The 20,529-nt window shown below is 47.7% G+C and overlaps 1 protein-coding gene across 1 annotated transcript in view; it reads left to right on the top strand.

The window, feature by feature from the left end:
- galnt18b (UDP-N-acetyl-alpha-D-galactosamine:polypeptide N-acetylgalactosaminyltransferase 18b) overlaps nt 1–20,529 on the top strand; it is a 127,825-nt gene that overhangs the window by 86,750 nt on the left and 20,546 nt on the right. Inside the window, exons 7-8 of the mRNA XM_056279079.1 lie at nt 3,816–4,001; nt 16,815–16,952. Of these exons, the coding sequence (XP_056135054.1) occupies nt 3,816–4,001; nt 16,815–16,952 (324 nt within the window). The remainder of the gene's footprint in view (nt 1–3,815; nt 4,002–16,814; nt 16,953–20,529) is intronic.

Here is a 20,529-nt window from a genome sequence, read left to right as displayed (position 1 = left end):
AAAAAAAGAAGGTTGAATCAGTTGATCTGGACACAAGGTTCATTAATAGAAACGTTTCCTCATCATCTAAGTGACCAGTAGTTCCCCTCCAACACTACTACTACTACTACTACTAGTACTACTGTCCCTACTACTACTAGTAGTACTACTACTATTACTTTCGGCTGCTCCCGTTAGGGGGCGCCACAGTGGATCATCCGTTTCCATCTCTTCCTGTCCTCTGCATCTTCCTCTGTCACACCAGCCACCTGCATGTCCTCCCTCACCACATCCATAAACCTCCTCTTTGGTCTTCCTCTTCTCCTCTTCCCTGGCAGCTCCATATTCAGCATCCTTCTCCCAGTATACCCAGCATCTCTCCTCCACACATGTCCAAACCATCTCCATCTTGTCTCTCTTGCTTTGTCTCCAAACCGTCCACCCTGAGCTGTCCCTCTAATATACTCCTTCCTAATCCTGTCCTTCTTCATCACTCCCAATTAAAATCTTATCATCTTCATCACTGCCACCTCCACCTCCACCTCCTGTCTTTTCATCAGTGCCACTGTCTCCAAACCATACAACATAGCTGGTCTCACTACCATCTTGTAAACCTTCCCTTTAACTCTTGCTGGTACCCTTCTGTCACACATCACTCCTGACACTCTTCTCCACCCACTCCACCCTGCCTGCACTCTCTTCTTCACCTCTCTTCTGCACTCCATGTTACTTTGGACAGTTGACCCCAAGTATTTAAACTCATACGCCTTCGTCACCTCCACTCCTTGCATCCTGACCATTCCACTGTCCTCCCTCTTGTTCACGCATAGGTATTCTGTCTTGCTCCTTCTGACTTTCATTCCTCTTCTCTCCAGCGCATACCTCCACCTCTCCAGGCTCTCCTCCACCTGCACCCTACTCTCACTACAGATCACAATGTCACCCGCGAACATCATCGTCCATGGAGACTCCTGCCTGATCTCGTCCATCAACCTGTCCATCACCATTGCCAACAAGAAAGGGCTCAGAGCCGATCCTTGATGTAATCCCACCTCCACCTTGAACCCATCTGTCATTCCAACCACACACCTCACCACCGTCACACTTCCCTCATACATATCCTGCACCACTCCTACATACTTCTCTGCAACTCCTGACTTCCTCATACAATACCACACCTCCTCTCTCGGCAACCTGTCGTATGCTTTCTCTAATTCTACAAAGACACTTTTTTTTTAAATTTTGATATACTTTAATGATCCCTGTAGGGAAATTACGCTCTGCATTTAACCCATCCTAGCTGTAACAATGTAACTCCTTCTGGCCTCCTCTATACTTCTCCATCAACATTCTCAAAGCAAACATCACATCTGTGGTGCTCTTTCATGGCATGAAACCATACTGCTGCTCGCTGATCATCACCTCTCCTCCTCTTAACCTAGCTTCTATTACTCTTTCCCATATCTTCATGCTGTGGCTGATCAACTTTGTAAGATAAGATAAGATTAAGATAAGATAAGATAACCTTTATTCATCCCCGATGGGAAATTCATGTGTAGATATCAGTGAAGAGGGTAAAAAAAAAGAAAGACATCAACAGGGTAGAGTAACAGAGGTAGGTAGATAGATAGATAGACAGACAGACAGACATATAGATAGATAGATAGATAGACAGACAGACAGACAGAAAGACATAGATAGATAGATAGATAGATAGATAGATAGATAGATAGATAGATAGATAGATAGTAGAGGTCAGTCACCTCGGGATCAGAACAATATTCAACCTAACATTAATACTAACAATCTGAACATCATCATCAGAATCAGAAACACTTAATTTGTCGTTTCATTTCATGCACTTGTGCACATGAAAGTAAACGAAACATGTTTTCCCCCCAGCCCACGGCAGTGCAACACAAAGACACAAACACATCCAAAAGCTACAAGAACACACATATAACCAATCCAAAATGTTTCTAAACTTAACAAAAAAGAAAAAATCACCGTCCGGGAGAAGGAACACCAGCCAGGAGGACTGTCGGAACTGCCGGTCTGCATGGGCTAACAGTTAGCTTAGCCTGCCCCACTTCCGCATCCTGTCAGACCGCCCTCGGGGTTTCCTCTCCGGGCACAGCTCCAGGCAGGACCGTGGTGCTCGTGGCCACAGACCGCAGCAGACCGGGCTCCCTCAGCCGATCCAACACCATCTCTCCCAGCCAGACACCCTCGACACACCTCCCCGCACTCCACACGACGACACTAAAAACACAGTCAACGCTAGGCGAGGCCGCCGCCAGGCCGCCCTCGGTGTTATCCGAACTGCCGGTCTGCACGGGCTAGCAGTTAGCTTAGCCTGCACCGCTTCCGCGCCCTGTCAGACTGCCCTCGATGTTACCTCTTCGGGCACAGCTCCAGGCATGTGGGGCCGTGGTCCCTGGGCCCACAGGGCGCAGCAGACCAAGCTCTCCCGGCCGATCCAGCACCAGCTCTCCCAGCCATCAAACGAAGACAAACTTGGACGCAGACGTGGACAAAGACACTGCATGGACGGTGCTGGGTGAGGCCGTGCAAACGGGAATTTGCGCTGCCATCTTCCCACACCGGTACTGTGTGTGTGTGTGTGTGTGTGTGTGTGTATAGTAGATATATATACATATACTATACATATATACTATACATATATACTATATATATAGTGTATATATATAGTGTATATATATAGTGTATATATAGATATATATACATATACTATATATAGATATATAGATATATATACACTCACTGGATTATATAACTTCGTTAAAAGAAACAATCAACGGTAGGGAAAGTGCTCAACAAACACGGAGCATAATAATGCAGTGGGTTAGGTAAATTCTCTATGAGACCTTCTCAGCCTGTTTCATGCTATAAGCAAAATAAAACCAGTCGAGGGAGGACACACCAGCTACTGCCTCGTCATGCACGTCACGTGCACATTGTCCAACGGGGAAGGGAGATGTGCACATACAAAAATTTCAGAAACATGTGATCGCTAACGGAGGGGCAACATTCAAAAATATTTGTCCGTTAGACAGATTACACATTTTACTGCATGTTGAATATGCCCTAATCTTTGAGAGGTTTTTCCAGGTGGTTGAATAATCAACCACCTGGAAAACCTGACTCCTCTGTTCCTTCAGACATTGTGGGGGGTTTCGCATCATTATTTAATTCAAACACCTACATTACCATGCTTGTCCGTCCAGCTAAATCCCACTCTTTCACATTCACAGCATTGAAACGCACCATAACGAGGGCATCTGGGTGGCGTAGCGGTCGATTCCGTTGCCTACCAACACGAGGATTGCTGGTTCGAATCCCCGTGTAACCTCCAGCTAGGTCGCGCATGCCTTCGGGACGCAGTTAGCCATGTCTGCGGGTGGGAAGTCGGATGTGGGTACGTGTCCTGGTCGCTGAACTAGCGCCTCCTCTGGTCGGTCGAGGCACCTGTTTGGGAGGGAGGGGGAACTGGGGGGAATAGTGTGATCCTCCCACGTGCTACGTCCCCCTGGTGAAACTCCTCACTGTCAGGTGAAAGGAAGCGGCTGGTGACTCCACATGTATGGGAGGAGGCATGTGGTAGTCTGCAGCCCTCCTGGATCAGCAGAGGGGGTGGAGCAGAGACCAGGACGGCTCGGAAGAGCGGGGTAATTGTCCCACTCTTGGGGAGAAAAAGGAGGGGGAAAAAAGAAACTCACCATAACAAGGCTGCTGACCACGTGGTGATTTTGTGATCAGCATGAGGCTAACCTTGATGTTCTTCTGCCCCTGTTTCTTTGGATGTGTGATGGCAGGTGTGGCAGTGTGGCGGCAGCGTCGAGGTCCTTCCATGTGCCCGCATCGCCCATATAGAGCGTGCCCATAAGCCCTACACGGAGGATTTAACCTCCCATGTGCGAAGGAACGCCCTCCGAGTGGCAGAGGTCTGGATGGATGAGTTTAAAAGCCACGTCTACATGGCCTGGAACATTCCTCAGGAGGTGAGGAGCCTTTCTGTCCGTCATGCTGTGTGTTGGAGCCGATGAGCTCTGGCGAAATTGGACAGGCATAAAAAGAAACGAATGGGAAACCAGGGGCTACATGCCAACTAACTTTGGATTTCTTTCACGTTTTTTAAAATGTTGCTTTTTCTAGTCTGTTGGGAAAGGTATCAGATCTGTGAAAAATGAACCACAAAGCAATTTCCAGTTCCATTACAGAACCCATTATCAATCACAAGGTCAGTTTCTGTACTGCTGGAAAAATCTCACACTGTTCAGATTTTTATTATTTAGCTTTTTTTAAATTGTGTTGAAGTATGCTATGTTATATGGTCTGGAGACGGTGGCGCTGATGAAAAGACAGGAGGTGGAGCTGGAGGTGGCAGAGATGAAGATGATAAGATTTTCACTGGGAGTGATGAAGAAGGACAGGATTAGGAACGAGTATATTAGAGGGACAGCTCAGGTTGGACGGTTTGGAGACAAAGCAAGAGAGACAAGATGGAGATGGTGTGGACATGTGTGGAGGAGAGATGCTGGGTATACTGGGAGAAGGATGCTGAATATGGAGCTGCCAGGGAAGAGGAGAAGAGGAAGGCCAAAGAGGAGGTTTATGGATGTGGTGAGGGAGGACATGCAGGTGGCTGGTGTGACAGAGGAAGATGCAGAGGACAGGAAGAGATGGAAACGGATGATCCGCTGTGGCGCCCCCTAACGGGAGCAGCTGAAATCAGTAGTAGTAGTAGTAGTTGTAGTAGTAGCAGAAACAGTAGTAGTAGCAGTAGCAGCAGTAGTAGTAGTAGTAGTAGTAGTAGCAGCAGTAGTAGTAATGGTAGTAGTAGTAGTAGTAGTGATGGTGGTAGTAGTAGTAGTGGTAGTAGTGGTAGTAGTAGTAGTAGTAGTGGTAGTAGTAGTGGTAGTGGCAGTGGTAGTAGCAGTGGTATAGTAGTAGTAGTAGTGGTAGTAGCAGTGGTAGTGGCAGTGGTAGTAGCAGTGGTAGTAGCAGTGGTATAGTAGTAGTAGTAGTAGTAGTGGTAGTAGTAGTAGTAGTAGTGGTAGTGGTAGTAGCAGTGGTAGTGGCAGTGGTAGTAGTGGTAGTAGTAGTGGTAGTAGCAGTGGTAGTGGCAGTGGTAGGTGTGGAATTGAACTAGAAGTCCATCAACTCGCCTGGAGGAGTAGACTTACCTGCAACAGAAAATAAATGAGATTTTTTTTCTATTTTGTGGATTTTTCCCCCCTCCTTTTTCTCCTCAATTGTATCCAGCAAATTACCCCACACTTCCAAGCTCTCCTTGTCACTGCTGCACCCCCTCTGCCGATCCAGGGAGGGCTGCAGACTACCACATGTCGTCACCAGCTGCTTCTTTTCACCTGACAGTGAGAAGTTTCACCAGGGGGACGTATCGCGTGGGAGGATCACGCTATTCACAACGTCCTGACAACGTCCCTACTGAAACAGTGGCCAGGGAAGGGGGGGGGGATCCCACATTAAACAGGCCCTGGTGAAGTGTGGTTATCCTAACTGGGCATTTGTCAGACAGGAAGACGTCCAAACAGTGCACCAGCCAATCGAAGAGAAGAGAAGGACAACAGCTGTCTAAGTGTAAACCAGTGGTGATTCTGTATGTGGCAGGAGTGTTGGAAAAGTTGAGACGTGTTTTTTCAAACTCTAAAACACACTGTGCCAGAAGTTGGTCCACCCCAAGGATCAGGTCCCCCGGCACAAACAGAGCAGTATAGCATGCTGTTAAGTGCCAGGAGGATTGTCGTGACTTGTACATTGAGGAAACTAAGCAGATGCTGGCCAAGAGGATGGCACAACACAGAAGAGCTAACATGTCAGGCCAGGACTCCACAGTCTACACCATCTACAGACCAGGACTCCACAGTCTACACCATCTACATGCCAGGACTCCACAGTCTACACTAGCTACACAGTCTACACCATCTACACACTCTACACCATCTACAGGCAAGGACTCCAAAGTCTACACCATCTACAGGCCAGGACTCCACAGTCTACACCAGTGTTTCCCAACCCATTCTCAAGGACCCCCTATCCTGCAGATTTTCTTTACAACCCTGAATAAGTACCTGTTTGTAGTTATTCAAACAATCAGCAATGAATTATGTCAGATGTTGCACACCTTGCATAATTAAGTGCTATGAGATGATGGGTTGAGTAAATACAAGCAGGACTACCTATGCAGGGTTACAATGAAAATCTGCAGGATAGGGGGTGCTTGAGGACTGGGTTGGGAAACACTGGTCTACACCATCTACAGGCCAGTGGCCACTCTTTCAGGGATGAGGATGTGCACATCCTTGATATGGAGGAACGCTGGTTTGAACGGGGAGTCAAAGAGGCCATCTATGTGAAGAGGGAACGACCATCCCTGAACTGGGGGGTGGGGGGGCTAAGAGTACATCTGTCGCCATCTTACAATGGGGTGGGGACACCTGCAGTCACTGTATTGTTTATAAGGGTGGGGACACCTGCAGTCACTGTATTGTTTATAAGGGTGGGGACACTTGCAGTCACTGTATTGTTTATAAGAGTGGGGACACTTGCAGTCACTGTATTGTTTATAAGGGTGGGGATACCTGCAGTCACTGTATTGTTTATAAGGGTGGGGATACCTGCTGTCACTGTATTGTTTATAAGGGTGAGGACACATGCATTCACTGTATTGTTTATAAGGGTGAGGACACATGCATTCACTGTATTGTTTATAAGGGTGAGGACACCTGCAGTCACTGTATTGTTTATAAGGGTGGGGATACCTGCAGTCACTGTATTGTTTATAAGGGTGGGGATACCTGCTGTCACTGTATTGTTTATAAGGGTGAGGACACATGCATTCACTGTATTGTTTATAAGGGTGAGGACACCTGCAGTCACTGTATTGTTTATAAGGGTGGGGATACCTGCTGTCACTGTATTGTTTATAAGGGTGAGGACACATGCATTCACTGTATTGTTTATAAGGGGGGGATACCTGCACTCACTCACTGTCAATGGCTCAGTTGAGTTGTGGTGTCCCTCAAGGCTCGGTTATCGGCCCCCTTCTGTTTTCTATATACATGTTGCCCCTTTGCCAGGTCATTCAAAATCATGATGTGCAGTACAATTTTATGCTGAAGACACTCAGTTATACATGCCACTAATACCCACAGATCCTAGCGCCCTAGCAAATCTCACAACTTGCCTCTCTGACATTAAATCCTGGATGTCCAAAGATATTCTCAAATTTAATGATCATAAGTCATTGTTTGTTCCCCCAAATTCCATCAGCCTTTTTAGTAATAATCTTGGTGGTCTGCCAGGTTGTCTTAAGCAGGCTACTAGGAATCTTGGGGTAATATTTGATGCCAACCTTGGTTTTCATAATCAAATGAAACATGTTCAATCATGCTTTCTCCAGCTCATGCCAGTCTCCAAAATTAGGTCATTTTATATCAATTGTTGATCTGCAAAAAAAATTGTAAATACTTTTATCTATTCTCGGCTTGACTATTGCAACGTACTTTATTCTGGTATCAGCAAGGGCTCCCTCCACCATCTGCAGTTGGTACAAAATGCTGCCGCTCGGCTCATTACCGGGACAAAGAGATATGACCATATCACTCTGTGCTTGCTTTACTACACTGGCTCCCTGTTGTATTTCGTATTAATTTTAATATTTTATTGCTCACTTTCAAGACTTTAAATGGCCTTGCTCCTACATACATTTCCAATTTATTGACCTGGTATATCCCCCCTCGACCGTTAAGATTTGCAGCTGGAGCCCTGCTGGTTATTCCCAGGTCTCGGTTTGTTACAAAGAGTGATCGGGCCTTTGCTGTTAGAGCTCCCACACTATGGAACTCTCCTCCTGTTGAACTAAAACTAACCAAGTCTCTACCTTCTTTTAAATCTCATCTTGAAACTTTTCTTATTGTGAAAGCCTTTGCAAATGTTTGGTATTTGTTTTTATTTATACTGTTTTTAGTTTTACTCTTATTTGGTCTTATTTTTGCCTCGCCTGGTTTTATTTCTTTGTAAAGCACTTTGTAACAGTGTTTTAGAAAAGTGCTATAGAAATAAAGTTATTATTATTATACAAATGTCCTTTAACGTCATGCCATAACCAACATAATAAGCGGGCGGGCCCATTCCTTGGGCCTAGGGTTAGAATGAGGTAGAAGTCTATGTGATGGATGGTGCCTTTCTTAGGATATGAGATGTTCCAAGTAGTGCCATCCTCTCTAGTTCTTGTATTCTGATGTTACCCGGGATCCGTTGGGTGTATTTCCCCCTCCCTTTGTTTACAAGTCCCAGGGCTCCTATCACTGCTGGTACTGTTGTGGTTTTTACAAGTCCCAGGGCTCCTATCACTACTGGTATTGTTGTGGTTTTTACAAGTCCCAGGGCTCCTATCACTACTGGTACTGTTGTGGTTTTTACAAGTCCCAGGGCTCCTATCACTGCTGGTACTGTTGTGGTTTTTACAAGTCCCAGGGCTCCTACCACTATTGGTATTGTTGTGGTTTTTACAAGTCCCAGGGCTCCTATCACTACTGGTACTGTTGTGGTTTTTACAAGTCCCAGGGCTCCTATCACTACTGGTACTGTTGTGGTTTTTACAATTCCCAGGGCTCCTATCACTACTGGTGTTGTTGTGGTTTTTACAAGTCCCAGGGCTCCTATCAATACTGGTGTTGTTGCGGTTTTTACAAGTCCCAGGGCTCCTATCACTACTGGTGTTGTGGATTTTACAAGTCCCAGGGCTCCTATCACTACTGGTGTTGTTATGGTTTTTGCAAGTCCCTTAGCTCCTATCACTACTGGTACTGTTGTGGTTTTTACAAGTCCCAGGGCTCCTATCACTACTGGTACTGTTGTGGTTTTTACAAGTCCCAGGGCTCCTATCACAACTGGTGTTGTTGTGGTTTTTACAAGTCCCAGGGCTCCTATCACTACTGGTATTGTTGTGGTTTTTACAAGTCCCAGGGCTCCTATAACTACTGGTACTGTTGTGGTTTTTACAAGTCCCAGGGCTCCTATCACTACTGGTACTGTTGTGGTTTTTACAAGTCCCAGGGCTCCTATCACTACTGGTACTGTTGTGGTTTTTACAAGTCCCAGGGCCCCTATCACTACTGGTGTTGTTGTGGTTTTTACAAGTCCCAGGGCTCCTATCACTACTGGTACTGTTGTGGTTTTTACAAGTTCCAGGGCTCCTATCACTACTGGTGTTGTTGTGGTTTTTACAAGTCCCAGGGCTCCTATCACTACTGGTACTGTTGTGGTTTTTACAAGTCCCAGGGCTCCTATCACTACTGGTACTTTTGTGGTTTTTACAAGTCCCAGGGCTCCTATCACAACTGGTGTTGTTGTGGTTTTTACAAGTCCCAGGGCTCCTATCACTACTGGTATTGTTGTGGTTTTTACAAGTCCCAGGGCTCCTATCACTACTGGTACTGTTGTGGTTTTTACAAGTCCCAGGGCTCCTATCACTACTGGTACTGTTGTGGTTTTTACAAGTCCCAGGGCTCCTATCACTACTGGTGTTGTTGTGGTTTTTACAAGTCCCAGGGCTCCTATCACTACTGGTGTTGTTGTGGTTTTTATTCCGCTCATTCGTTCAGTCTGGATTTCAAGGTCTTTATATTTGGACAGTTTTCAGTTACTTTTACTGAGGTGCTCCTTTCAGTCGGGATGGACATGTCGATGAGTAGGCAGCTTTTTTCTTTTTTGTTCTTGATGGTGATGTCCGGTCTGTTGGCCTTCATCTCACGGTCTGACTGTGTTGGCATGTCCCATTAGATTGTGATGTCGTCTTTTTCTGTTACTGTTTGGGGCTCGTGCTCGTACCGTTTTTCTTTTGTATTGATATTGAATTCTTTTTATTATTATTATTATTATTATTATTATTGTTATTATTAGTGCAGTCTGTCCTCCTGTCAGGTCTCCATGGTGATGGTGGTCACGTGGCTCAGGTCCTGGGCTGTTCTGGTGGTGTCTGGACACTGCTTGGCATCCTCCTCATCATATTCTTCATATTTTTTATAAGTCCATTATAACTGTGTTATCCTGTTTCAGTGTTGTGTTGTATAAACTGTGTAAACACAACATCATGGCACGTTGTGCGTCTTGGGAGAGAGATCCTCCTCTGGTGCTCTCCCTGAGCTTTCTTCCTGGTTTCCCCCCGTTACAGGTTTTTAGGGAGGTGTTCCTTATCTGATGTGAGGGTCCAAGGATGTTGTGTTGCTGTAAAGCTCCCTAAGGCACATTTGTAACTTCTGATATTGGGCTACACAAATAACTGACGTGACTTGACCACGCACACACACACACACACACACACACACATTCTTGCCCCTGTTTCTTAGCATGTAGTATGTGCAGTGATTGTTTCCTCTACTGTGTTTTTCATCCTTGTTTTAATGTTTTTCTGTCCCTTGTTTTTGTGAAGTGTTTGTGTTATGTCATGACAGGTTGTTAACAGCACATCTGAGCTTATTCGAGATGTTATCGCATCGTGTTTTTAGCTCTCTCCCTAAAATGCATATATTATAATCTCTGAGGCTTCTACTATGGTTGTAATCATAACAGTACATCATCTGTGATTGGATGGTAGTAAGAATTAAATGAAATAAACGAGTCAAATGTTGTTGGGCTCTGTAATTGGTTATAACTAAGTAAGACATGTCACCTAATACATATATTATCAACAACTGACCATATTCAGCATGATGTAAGTACTGATGTGCTGTGGTGCAGTGTTTGTAGAGGCCTCTGCACAGAAACAGGAAACATGTCTTGCACTTTATTACACTGACTGCTGTGGCATGCTGCTGCTGCTGCTGCTGCTGCTGCTGGAGGGGGGGGGATGCTGCTGCTGCTGGAGGGGCATGCTTCTGCTTCTGCTGCTTCTGCTGGAGGGGGGGGATGCTGCTGCTAGAGGGGCATGCTTCTGCTGCTGCTGCTGCTGCTGCTGCTGCTGCTGCTGCTGCTGGAGGGGGGGGGATGCTGCTGCTGCTGGAGGGGCATGCTTCTGCTTCTGCTGCTTCTGCTGGAGGGGGGGGATGCTGCTGCTAGAGGGGCATGCTTCTGCTTCTGCTGCTGCTGCTGCTGCTGCTTCTGCTGCTGCTGCTGCTGCTGCTGCTGCTGCTGCTGGAGGGGGGGATGCTGCTGCTAGAGGGGCATGCTTCCGCTTCTGCTGCTGCTGCTGCTGCTGCTGCTTCTGCTGCTGCTGCTGCTGCTGCTGCTGCTGCTGCTGGAGGGGGGGATGCTGCTGCTGCTGGAGGGGGGGATGCTGCTGCTGCTGGAGGGGGGGATGCTGCTGCTGCTGGAGGGGGGATGCTGCTGCTGCTGGAGGGGGGATGCTGCTGCTGCTGCTGCTGGAGGGGGGGATGCTGCTGCTGCTGCTGCTGCTGGAGGGGGGGATGCTGCTGCTGCTGGAGGGGGATGATGCTGCTGCTGCTGGAGGGGGATGATGCTGCTGCTGCTGCTGCTGCTGCTGCTGCTGCTGGAGGGGGGGATGCTGCTGCTGCTGCAGGGGGGGATGCTGCTGCTGCTGGAGGGGGGGATGCTGCTGCTGCTGGAGGGGGGGATGATGCTGCTGCTGCTGCTGCTGCTGGAGGGGGGGATGCTGCTGCTGCTGGAGGGGGGATGCTGCTGCTGCTGCTGCTGGAGGGGGGATGCCCCTGCTGCTGGAGGGGGATGATGCTGCTGCTGGAGGGGGATGATGCTGCTGCTGCTGGAGGGGGGGGATGCTGCTGCTGCTGGAGGGGGGATGCTGCTGCTGCTGGAGGGGGATGATGCTGCTGCTGGAGGGGGATGATGCTGCTGCTGCTGGAGGGGGGGATGCTGCTGCTGGAGGGGGATGATGCTGCTGCTGCTGGAGGGGGATGATGCTGCTGCTGCTGGAGGGGGATGATGCTGCTGCTGGAGGGGGATGATGCTGCTGCTGCTGGAGGGGGGATGCTGCTGCTGCTGCTGCTGCTGCTGCTGCTGGAGGGGCATGCTTCTGCTGCTGCTTCTGCTGCTGCTGCTGCTGCTGCTGCTGGAGGGGGGATGCTGCTGCTGCTGGAGGGGGGGATGCTGCTGCTAGAGGGGCATGCTTCTGCTTCTGCTGCCGCTTCTGCTGGAGGGGCATGCTTCTGCTTCTGCTGCTGCTTCTGCTGCTGCTGCTGCTGCTGCTGCTGCTGGAGGGGGGGGGATGCTGCTGCTGCTGGAGGGGGGATGCTGCTGCTGCTGCTGCTGCTGGAGGGGGGATGCTGCTGCTGCTGCTGGAGGGGGGATGCTGCTGCTGCTGGAGGGGGGATGCTGCTGCTGCTGCTGCTGGAGGGGGGGATGCTGCTGCTGCTGGAGGGGGGGATGCTGCTGCTGCTGGAGGGGGGATGCTGCTGCTGCTGCTGCTGCTGCTGGAGGGGGATGATGCTGCTGCTGCTGGAGGGGGGGATGCTGCTGCTGCTGCTGGAGGGGGATGATGCTGCTGCTGCTGCTGCTGGAGGGGGATGATGCTGCTGCTGCTGCTGGAGGGGGATGATGCTGCTGCTGCTGCTGGAGGGGGATGATGCTGCTGCTGCTGCTGGAGGGAGATGATGCTGCTGCTGCTGCTGGAGGGGGGGATGCTGCTGCTGCTGCTGCTGGAGGGGGATGATGCTGCTGCTGCTGCTGGAGGGGGATGCATCAGTCACATTTCAAGGCGAATGTATCAAAGTGATCTAAATTTGTAAGAGGCGACCGTTATGTTAATAAGGACAGAGTGGATGAAGAAAGGCAGATTGGAAAGAGATCCATCATTCACCCCTCACCATAGGTTCAGAACCAGCCACAACCCTAACCCCAGCACCTGCCTCCATCACTTTCAGAGTCACCACACCCAGGCCTGGGAGGCCCACTGTCGGGGTCCATGGAGCAGGGACACATGGGGACACCAGAACAGAGTGCCATGCTCTCGCAGCTTAACACACCCAACCAAGGGGGGCTGAACAGTGGCTTAGGGATGGTGGGAGACGCTACAGGGGACACTGGAGAAGTTTGTGGCAGGATTGTAGCATTTTACCATATCCTTCCACTTCCGGTGTGGGAAGATGGCAGCACAAATTCACATTTGGGGCGGCCTCACCCAGTACCGTCCATGCAGTGTCTTTGTCCACGTCTGCGTCTAAGTTTTTGTCTTCGTCTGTTGGCTGGGAGAGCTGGTGCTGGATCAGCTGAGAGAGCTTGGTCTGCTGCCCTGTGGGCCCAGGGACCACGGCCCTGCCAGAGCTGCACCCGAGGAGGAAACACTGAGGGCGGTCTGACAGGACACGGAAGCAGGGCAGGCTAAGCTAACTGCTAGCCCATGCAGACTGGTGGTTCCGACAGTCATCCTGGCTGGTGTTGTTCCCTTGGACAGTGATTTATTTTTTTGTTTGGTTTGGGTATGTGTGTTACTTTGCGTATGTGTGTTAGTTTGGGTATGTGTGTTACTTTGCGTATGTGTGTTAGTTTGGGTATGTGTGTTAGTTTGGGTATGTGTGTTAGTGTGGGTATGTGTGTTAGTTTGGGTATGTGTGTTAGTTTGGGTATGTTTGTTAGTGTGGGTATGTGTGTTAGTGTGGGTATGTGTGTTAGCTTGGGTATGTGTGTTAGTTTGGGTATGTTTGTTAGTGTGGGTATGTTTGTTAGTGTGGGTATGTTTGTTAGTTTGGGTATGTGTGTTAGTGTGGGTATGTGTGTTAGTGTGGATGTGTGTGTTAGTTTGGATATGTGTGTTAGTGTGGGTATGTGTGTTAGTGTGGGTATGTGTGTTAGTGTGGATGTGTGTGGTAGTTTGGGTATGTGTGTTAGTGTGGGTATGTGTGTTAGTGTGGATGTGTGTGGTTGTTTGGATATGTGTGTTAGTGTGGGTATATGTGTTAGTTTGGGTATGTGTGTTAGTGTGGGTATGTGTGTTAGTTTGGGTATGTTTGTTAGTGTGGGTATGTGTGTTAGTGTGGGTATGTGTGTTAGTGTGGGTATGTGTGTTAGTGTGGATGTGTGTGGTAGTTTGGGTATGTGTGTTAGTGTGGGTATGTGTGTTAGTGTGGATGTGTGTGGTAGTTTGGGTATGTGTGTTAGTTTGGGTATGTTTGTTAGTGTGGGTATGTGTGTTAGTGTGGGGTATGTGTGTTAGTTGGGTATGTTTGTTAGTTTGGGTATGTGTGTTAGTGTGGGTATGTGTGTTAGTGTGGGTATGTTTGTTAGTTTCGGTATGTGTGTTAGTGTGGGTATGAGTGTTAGTTTGGGTATGTGTGTTCTTGTAGTTCTTGAATATGTTGTTGGTTCCTGATCCAGTGTGTGTATCAAAGTGTTGCTGGTTCCTGATCCAGTGTGTGTATCAAAGTGTTGCTGGTTCCTGATCCAGTGTGTGTATCAAAGTGTTGCTGGTTCCTGATCCAGAGTGTGTATCAAAGTGTTGCTGGTTCCTGATCCAGAGTGTGTATCAAAGTGTTTCTGGTACCTGATCCAGAGTGTGTATCAAAGTGTTGCTGGTTCCTGATCCAGAGTGTGTATCAAAGTGTTTCTGGTACCTGATCCAGAGTGTGTATCAAAGTGTTTCTGGTACCTGATCCAGAGTGTGTATCAAAGTGTTTCTGGTACCTGATCCAGAGTGTGTATCAAAGTGTTGCTGGTTCCTGATCCAGAGTGTGTATCAAAGTGTTTCTGGTACCTGATCCAGAGTGTGTATCAAAGTGTTGCTGGTTCCTGATCCAGAGTGTGTATCAAAGTGTTGGTGGTTCCTGATCCAGAGTGTGTATCAAAGTGTTTCTGGTACCTGATCCAGAGTGTGTATCAAAGTGTTGCTGGTACCTGATCCAGAGTGTGTATCAAAGTGTTGCTGGTTCCTGATCCAGTGTGTGTATCAAAGTGTTACTGGTTCCTGATCCAGTGTGTGTATCAAAGTGTTGCTGGTTCCTGATCCAGTGTGTGTATCAAAGTGTTGCTGGTTCCTGATCCAGTGTGTGTATCAAAGTGTTGCTGGTTCCTGATCCAGAGTGTGTATCAAAGTGTTGCTGGTTCCTGATCCAGAGTGTGTATCAAAGTGTTTCTGGTACCTGATCCAGAGCGTGTATCAAAGTGTTGCTGGTTCCTGATCCAGAGTGTGTATCAAAGTGTTGCTGGTTCCTGATCCAGTGTGTGTATCAAAGTGTTACTGGTACCTGATCCAGAGCGTGTATCAAAGTGTTGCTGGTTCCTGATCCAGAGTGTGTATCAAAGTGTTGGTGGTTCCTGATCCAGAGTGTGTATCAAAGTGTTGCTGGTTCCTGATCCAGAGCGTGTATCAAAGTGTTGCTGGTTCCTGATCCAGTGTGTGTATCAAAGTGTTACTGGTACCTGATCCAGAGCGTGTATCAAAGTGTTGCTGGTTCCTGATCCAGAGTGTGTATCAAAGTGTTGGTGGTTCCTGATCCAGAGTGTGTATCAAAGTGTTGCTGGTTCCTGATCCAGAGCGTGTATCAAAGTGTTGCTGGTTCCTGATCCAGAGTGTGTATCAAAGTGTTGCTGGTTCCTGATCCAGAGTGTGTATCAAAGTGTTGCTGGTTCCTGATCCAGTGTGTGTATCAAAGTGTTACTGGTACCTGATCCAGAGCGTGTATCAAAGTGTTGCTGGTTCCTGATCCAGAGTGTGTATCAAAGTGTTGGTGGTTCCTGATCCAGAGTGTGTATCAAAGTGTTGCTGGTTCCTGATCCAGAGTGTGTATCAAAGTGTTGCTGGTTCCTGATCCAGAGTGTGTATCAAAGTGTTGCTGGTTCCTGATGCAGTGTGTGTATCAAAGTGTTACTGGTTCCTGATCCAGTGTGTGTATCAAAGTGTTGGTGGTTCCTGATCCAGTGTGTGTATCAAAGTGTTGCCGGTTCCTGATCCAGAGTGTGTATCAAAGTGTTGCTGGTACCTGATCCAGAGTGTGTATCAAAGTGTTACTGGTTCCTGATCCAGAGTGTGTATCAAAGTGTTGCTGGTTCCTGATCCAGAGTGTGTATCAAAGTGTTGCTGGTTCCTGATCCAGAGTGTGTATCAAAGTGTTGCTGGTTCCTGATCCAGTGTGTGTATCAAAGTGTTGCTGGTTCCTGATCCAGAGTGTGTATCAAAGTGTTGCTGGTTCCTGATCCAGAGTGTGTATCAAAGTGTTGGTGGTTCCTGATCCAGAGTGTGTATCAAAGTGTTGCTGGTTCCTGATCCAGTGTGTGTATCAAAGTGTTGCTGGTTCCTGATCCAGTGTGTGTATCAAAGTGTTGCTGGTTCCTGATCCAGAGTGTGTATCGGTGTAAGAACAGGAGGATGAATGGTGTTTTAAGTCACATATGGGAAAGTTAACTGTCAACTTTATTTGTGTCGCCCAATATCACAAATTACAAATGTGCCTCAGGGAGCTTTACAGCAACACAACATCCTGTCCTTAGACCCTCACATCCGATACGGAACAACTCCCTAAAAACCTTTAACAGGGAGGAAAACCAGGAAGAAACCTCAGGGAGAGCTCCAGAGGAGGCTCTCTCTCCCAAGACGCACAAAGTGCAATGATGTTGTGTTTACACAATACAGCATCGAAAGAGGATAACACAATTATAATGGGCTTATAAAAGATATGAAGAATATGTTGTCCTCAGTGTGTTTCTGTCACCTAACACACCTGCATACCCAGGCTTTCCTCAATGTACTTTCTGTGTGTGTGTGTGTGTGTGTGTGTGTGTGTGTGTGTGTGTGTGTGTGTGTGTGTGTGTGTGTGTGTGTGTGTGTGTGTGTGTGTGTGTGTGTGTGTGTGTGTGTGTGTGTGTGTGTGTGTGTTATTCAGGACTCCGGGATAGATATTGGGGATATCTCTGAGAGAAAGGCGCTGAGGAAGAGGCTGCAGTGCAAGACCTTCCGGTGGTACCTGGTTAACATCTACCCGGAGATGAGGATGTACACCGACACTGTGGCATACGGAGTGGTACGCTGGTGCTTCCTCACCCGTTCAACTTGTGTCTTGGAAAAACAGAAAGAGGGTTCAAACATGCCTGGAAAATCACCTGCTCGATCCAAGAGGATTCCAGCGTTTCACAAAGAGATTCCCTCTCGGAATGTGGTGTTGTCAGTTTTTTGTTTTCTTTCTCCAGCTCTCTGTAAAGCCCCTGCAAGACTGGCAAGCTGAAGATTTGGCATAAAACAGAGCAGGAGCTCAGAGCAGGAGCACAGAGCAGGAGCACAGAGCAGGAGCACAGAGCAGGAGCTCAGAGCAGGAGCACAGAGCAGGAGCACAGAGCAGGAGCTCAGAGCAGGAGCACAGAGCAGGAGCACAGAGCAGGAGCACAGAGCAGGAGCTCAGAGCAGGAGCACAGAGCAGGAGCACAGAGCAGGAGCACAGAGCAGGAGCTCAGTTCGGTCCAGAGAACAGCTGATTATACCCACACTGGAAATAGTGATGAAGCTTAGCTTCCCATGCTACTTTGAAATGAGGGAATTGGAACTGCAAGATGAATATGAAATGATTTTGAATATGACTTTATATTGTGTTGATATCTATCTATAGATCTCCATATATATATAGATAGATAGATAGATAGATAGATAGATAGATAGATAGATAGATCGATATAGATATCTATCTATATAGATCCATCCATTATCTGAACTGCTTATCCTGCTCTCTGGGTCACGGGGATGCTGGAGCCTATTCCAGCAGTCACTGGGCGGCAGGCAGGGAGACACCCTGGACAGGCCGCCAGACCATCACAGGGCCTATATATATATATATATATATATATATATATATATATATATATATATATCCCTCTCACCCTTTTTTGGGTGGTGTGTGTCCTCCTCAAGCTCAGGTCCTGGGAGTTTGAAGGTTCTGTACAGTATCTCAGCTGTTACTGGGACCACCCTCTTCTGGACAGACACCTCAGATGTTGTTCCTGGAACCTGCTGGAGCCACTCTCCCAGTTTGGGGGTCACAGCCCCTAGTGCTCCTATTACCACTGGGACTACTGTGGATTTCACCTTCCACATCCGATCTAGTTCTTCCCTCGGTCCTTGGTATGTCTCTAGCTTCTCGTGCTCTTTCTTCCTGATGTTGCCGTCGCTCGGGATGCTACGTCGATCACTACTGCTGTCTTCTGTTCCTTGTCAAACACCACAGTGTCTGGTTGGTTAGCCAGCACCTGCTTGTCAGCCTGGGACCTGAAGTCCCACATGAGCTTAGCTCTGCCATTCTCAACCACCTTTGGCGGGGTCTCCCATTTGGACTTGGGGGCTTCCAGTCTGTATTCAGTACAGGTATTCCTGTACACTATCCCAGCCACTTGGTTAGGCCTTTCAGTGAACGCTCTCCCAGCTACCGTTGGACTCCCAGCTAGCTTCTTACACCCTGCTCCTAAGTGCTGGACTGTCTCAGGGGCGTCGTTGCACAGCCTGCATCTTGGGTCTTGTCTGGTGTGGTAGACCCCTGCCTCAACCGATCTGGTCCTGAGTGCCTGTTCTTGTGCCGCTATGATCAGAACCTCTGTGCTGTCCTTCAGTCCAGCCTTTTCTAGCCACTGGTAGGATTTCTCAGTATCAGCTACGTCTTCTATCGGTCGATGGTACACCCCGCGGAGGGGCTTGATCTTCCATGATACCTCCTCTTCTTCTTCCTCTGCACTCTCTGTCTTCTGCTGCCTGATGTACTCACTCGGCAGTTCCTCCTGGGGGGGGGGTCCTCTTTCTGATGTACTCATGGATGTTCCTTGTTTCATCCTGGATAGTGGCCCTGACACTCTCTAACCCTCGGCCCCCATCTTTTTGCTTATCGCACAGTCTCAGGCTGCTGGACTTAAGGTGGAACCCTCCGTGCACTGTGAGGCGTTTCCGTGTCCTGATATCTGTGGGCTTTGTCTCCTCCTTTGGCCAGATTATTATTCCAGCTGGGTATCTGATGACTGGTAGGGCATTATGTGTTGATGGCTTGGATCTTATTCTTCCCATTGAGCTGGCTCCTCAGGACCTGCCTCCCTCTCTGGAGGTATTTGGCTGCAGCTGACCACCTTGCTGCCTCCTCGTGGTTTCCATTTGCCAGGTACTCGTGACTGTCCTGTATGTCTGTTATCCTGCCATCTGGTAATCCAACCCCTTCAGTCCTCACCTCCTTTCCTCTTTTTGCCACCATTCAACAACACCTGTCCAGTCCAAATGACACCCAGATGTCTGCGCTGTAGATCCTGGTGTACACACACACACACACACACACACACACACACACACACACACACACACACACACACACACACACACACACAAATATGTATATAATGCAGTGAGTCAAGTAAATTCTTTATGAGACAGTACAAGCCTGTTTCATGCCATAAGCATCATCAGCTGTCATATATGTATATATGTATATGTATATATATATATATATGTATATATATATATATATATATATATATATATATATCATCAGAGTTTACCGAGGCCTGGTGCTGACGGGGCTAGTAGGAAAAAAAGTGGAGACTGAATTTTTGATTTTGCATGACAGCCATTAGGAAAGATTTGGGGTATTTATTTTAGCTGTTTTATGTTTCTCCCAAACAGCTTTATTTTCATGGTTCTCCCACTTTATATTTCAGCAAAATGTCTAAATGCATACTGACACGTGCTTTTCTTTTCTCAGTTTTATGGTTGATTTAGTACTGTAATACCACCTCCCGGGTAGATGAATATAGGGCAGGTGGATTTGAGCAGATACTAGGTCAGCGTGATCAGGACTGTCTCATCCATTTGTCCTCATTATATTTTACTTTGCCAGTTGCATTGGATGGCTTTCCTAACTGGTCCGAGAAGTCATTATAGAGAAGGGGAATGCTGGCGCTGTTCAACATGGATTTAGAGGACGCAGTCCCACAAATTAGTTAAAGTATGAACGGCCTGAGGTTCCATTGAGTCTTGGACCTTGTGATTTAATGCAATGATGGTTTATTTATTTTCCTCCATCGAGACTTTTAGCGGTTTCACAGGACGAGGTGCTGCCTGTGGATTTACAGATTAGCTGATACAAATCGACATCTACTGAGTCTGGGGAAATGAATCTCTGGATGTGTCCTTGATTTCAAAGTTTAACCCTGTCCAGCCTCACACAGTCCACCATGTCTCCAGCTGCCCACAATGAGCTTAACATCACCACGTGTAAAATGCCACAATGTGCATGAATGAACCCAGAGGCTGAAAGGTCCCATATGTTTTCATTGGGATGAAGACTAGGATTTGTATTTATTATTTGTATTTAGTTGTATTTACATACCTGTGGAGGCATGGAGGTGTTTAGGAGAGATGGCAGTGGGGTTTTTAACTAGATTGTTTAACACAATCTTGGAAAGTGAGAGGAGGCCTGAGGAGTGGAGAAGAAGCATACTGGTACCGATGTTCAAGAACAAGGGTGATGTGCAGAACTGTAGTAACTACAGAGGTATAAAGTTGATCAGCCACAGCCTGAAGATATGGGAAAGAGTAATAGAAGCTGGGTTAAGAGGAGAGGTGATGATCAGCAGCAG

Source organism: Lampris incognitus, chromosome 4 (genome assembly GCF_029633865.1).
Source record: "Lampris incognitus isolate fLamInc1 chromosome 4, fLamInc1.hap2, whole genome shotgun sequence".
Classification (NCBI taxonomy): Eukaryota; Metazoa; Chordata; class Actinopteri; order Lampriformes; family Lampridae; genus Lampris; species Lampris incognitus.
Note: the sequence above shows the minus strand (reverse complement) of the source record. Positions and strands in the feature narration are given on the sequence as shown.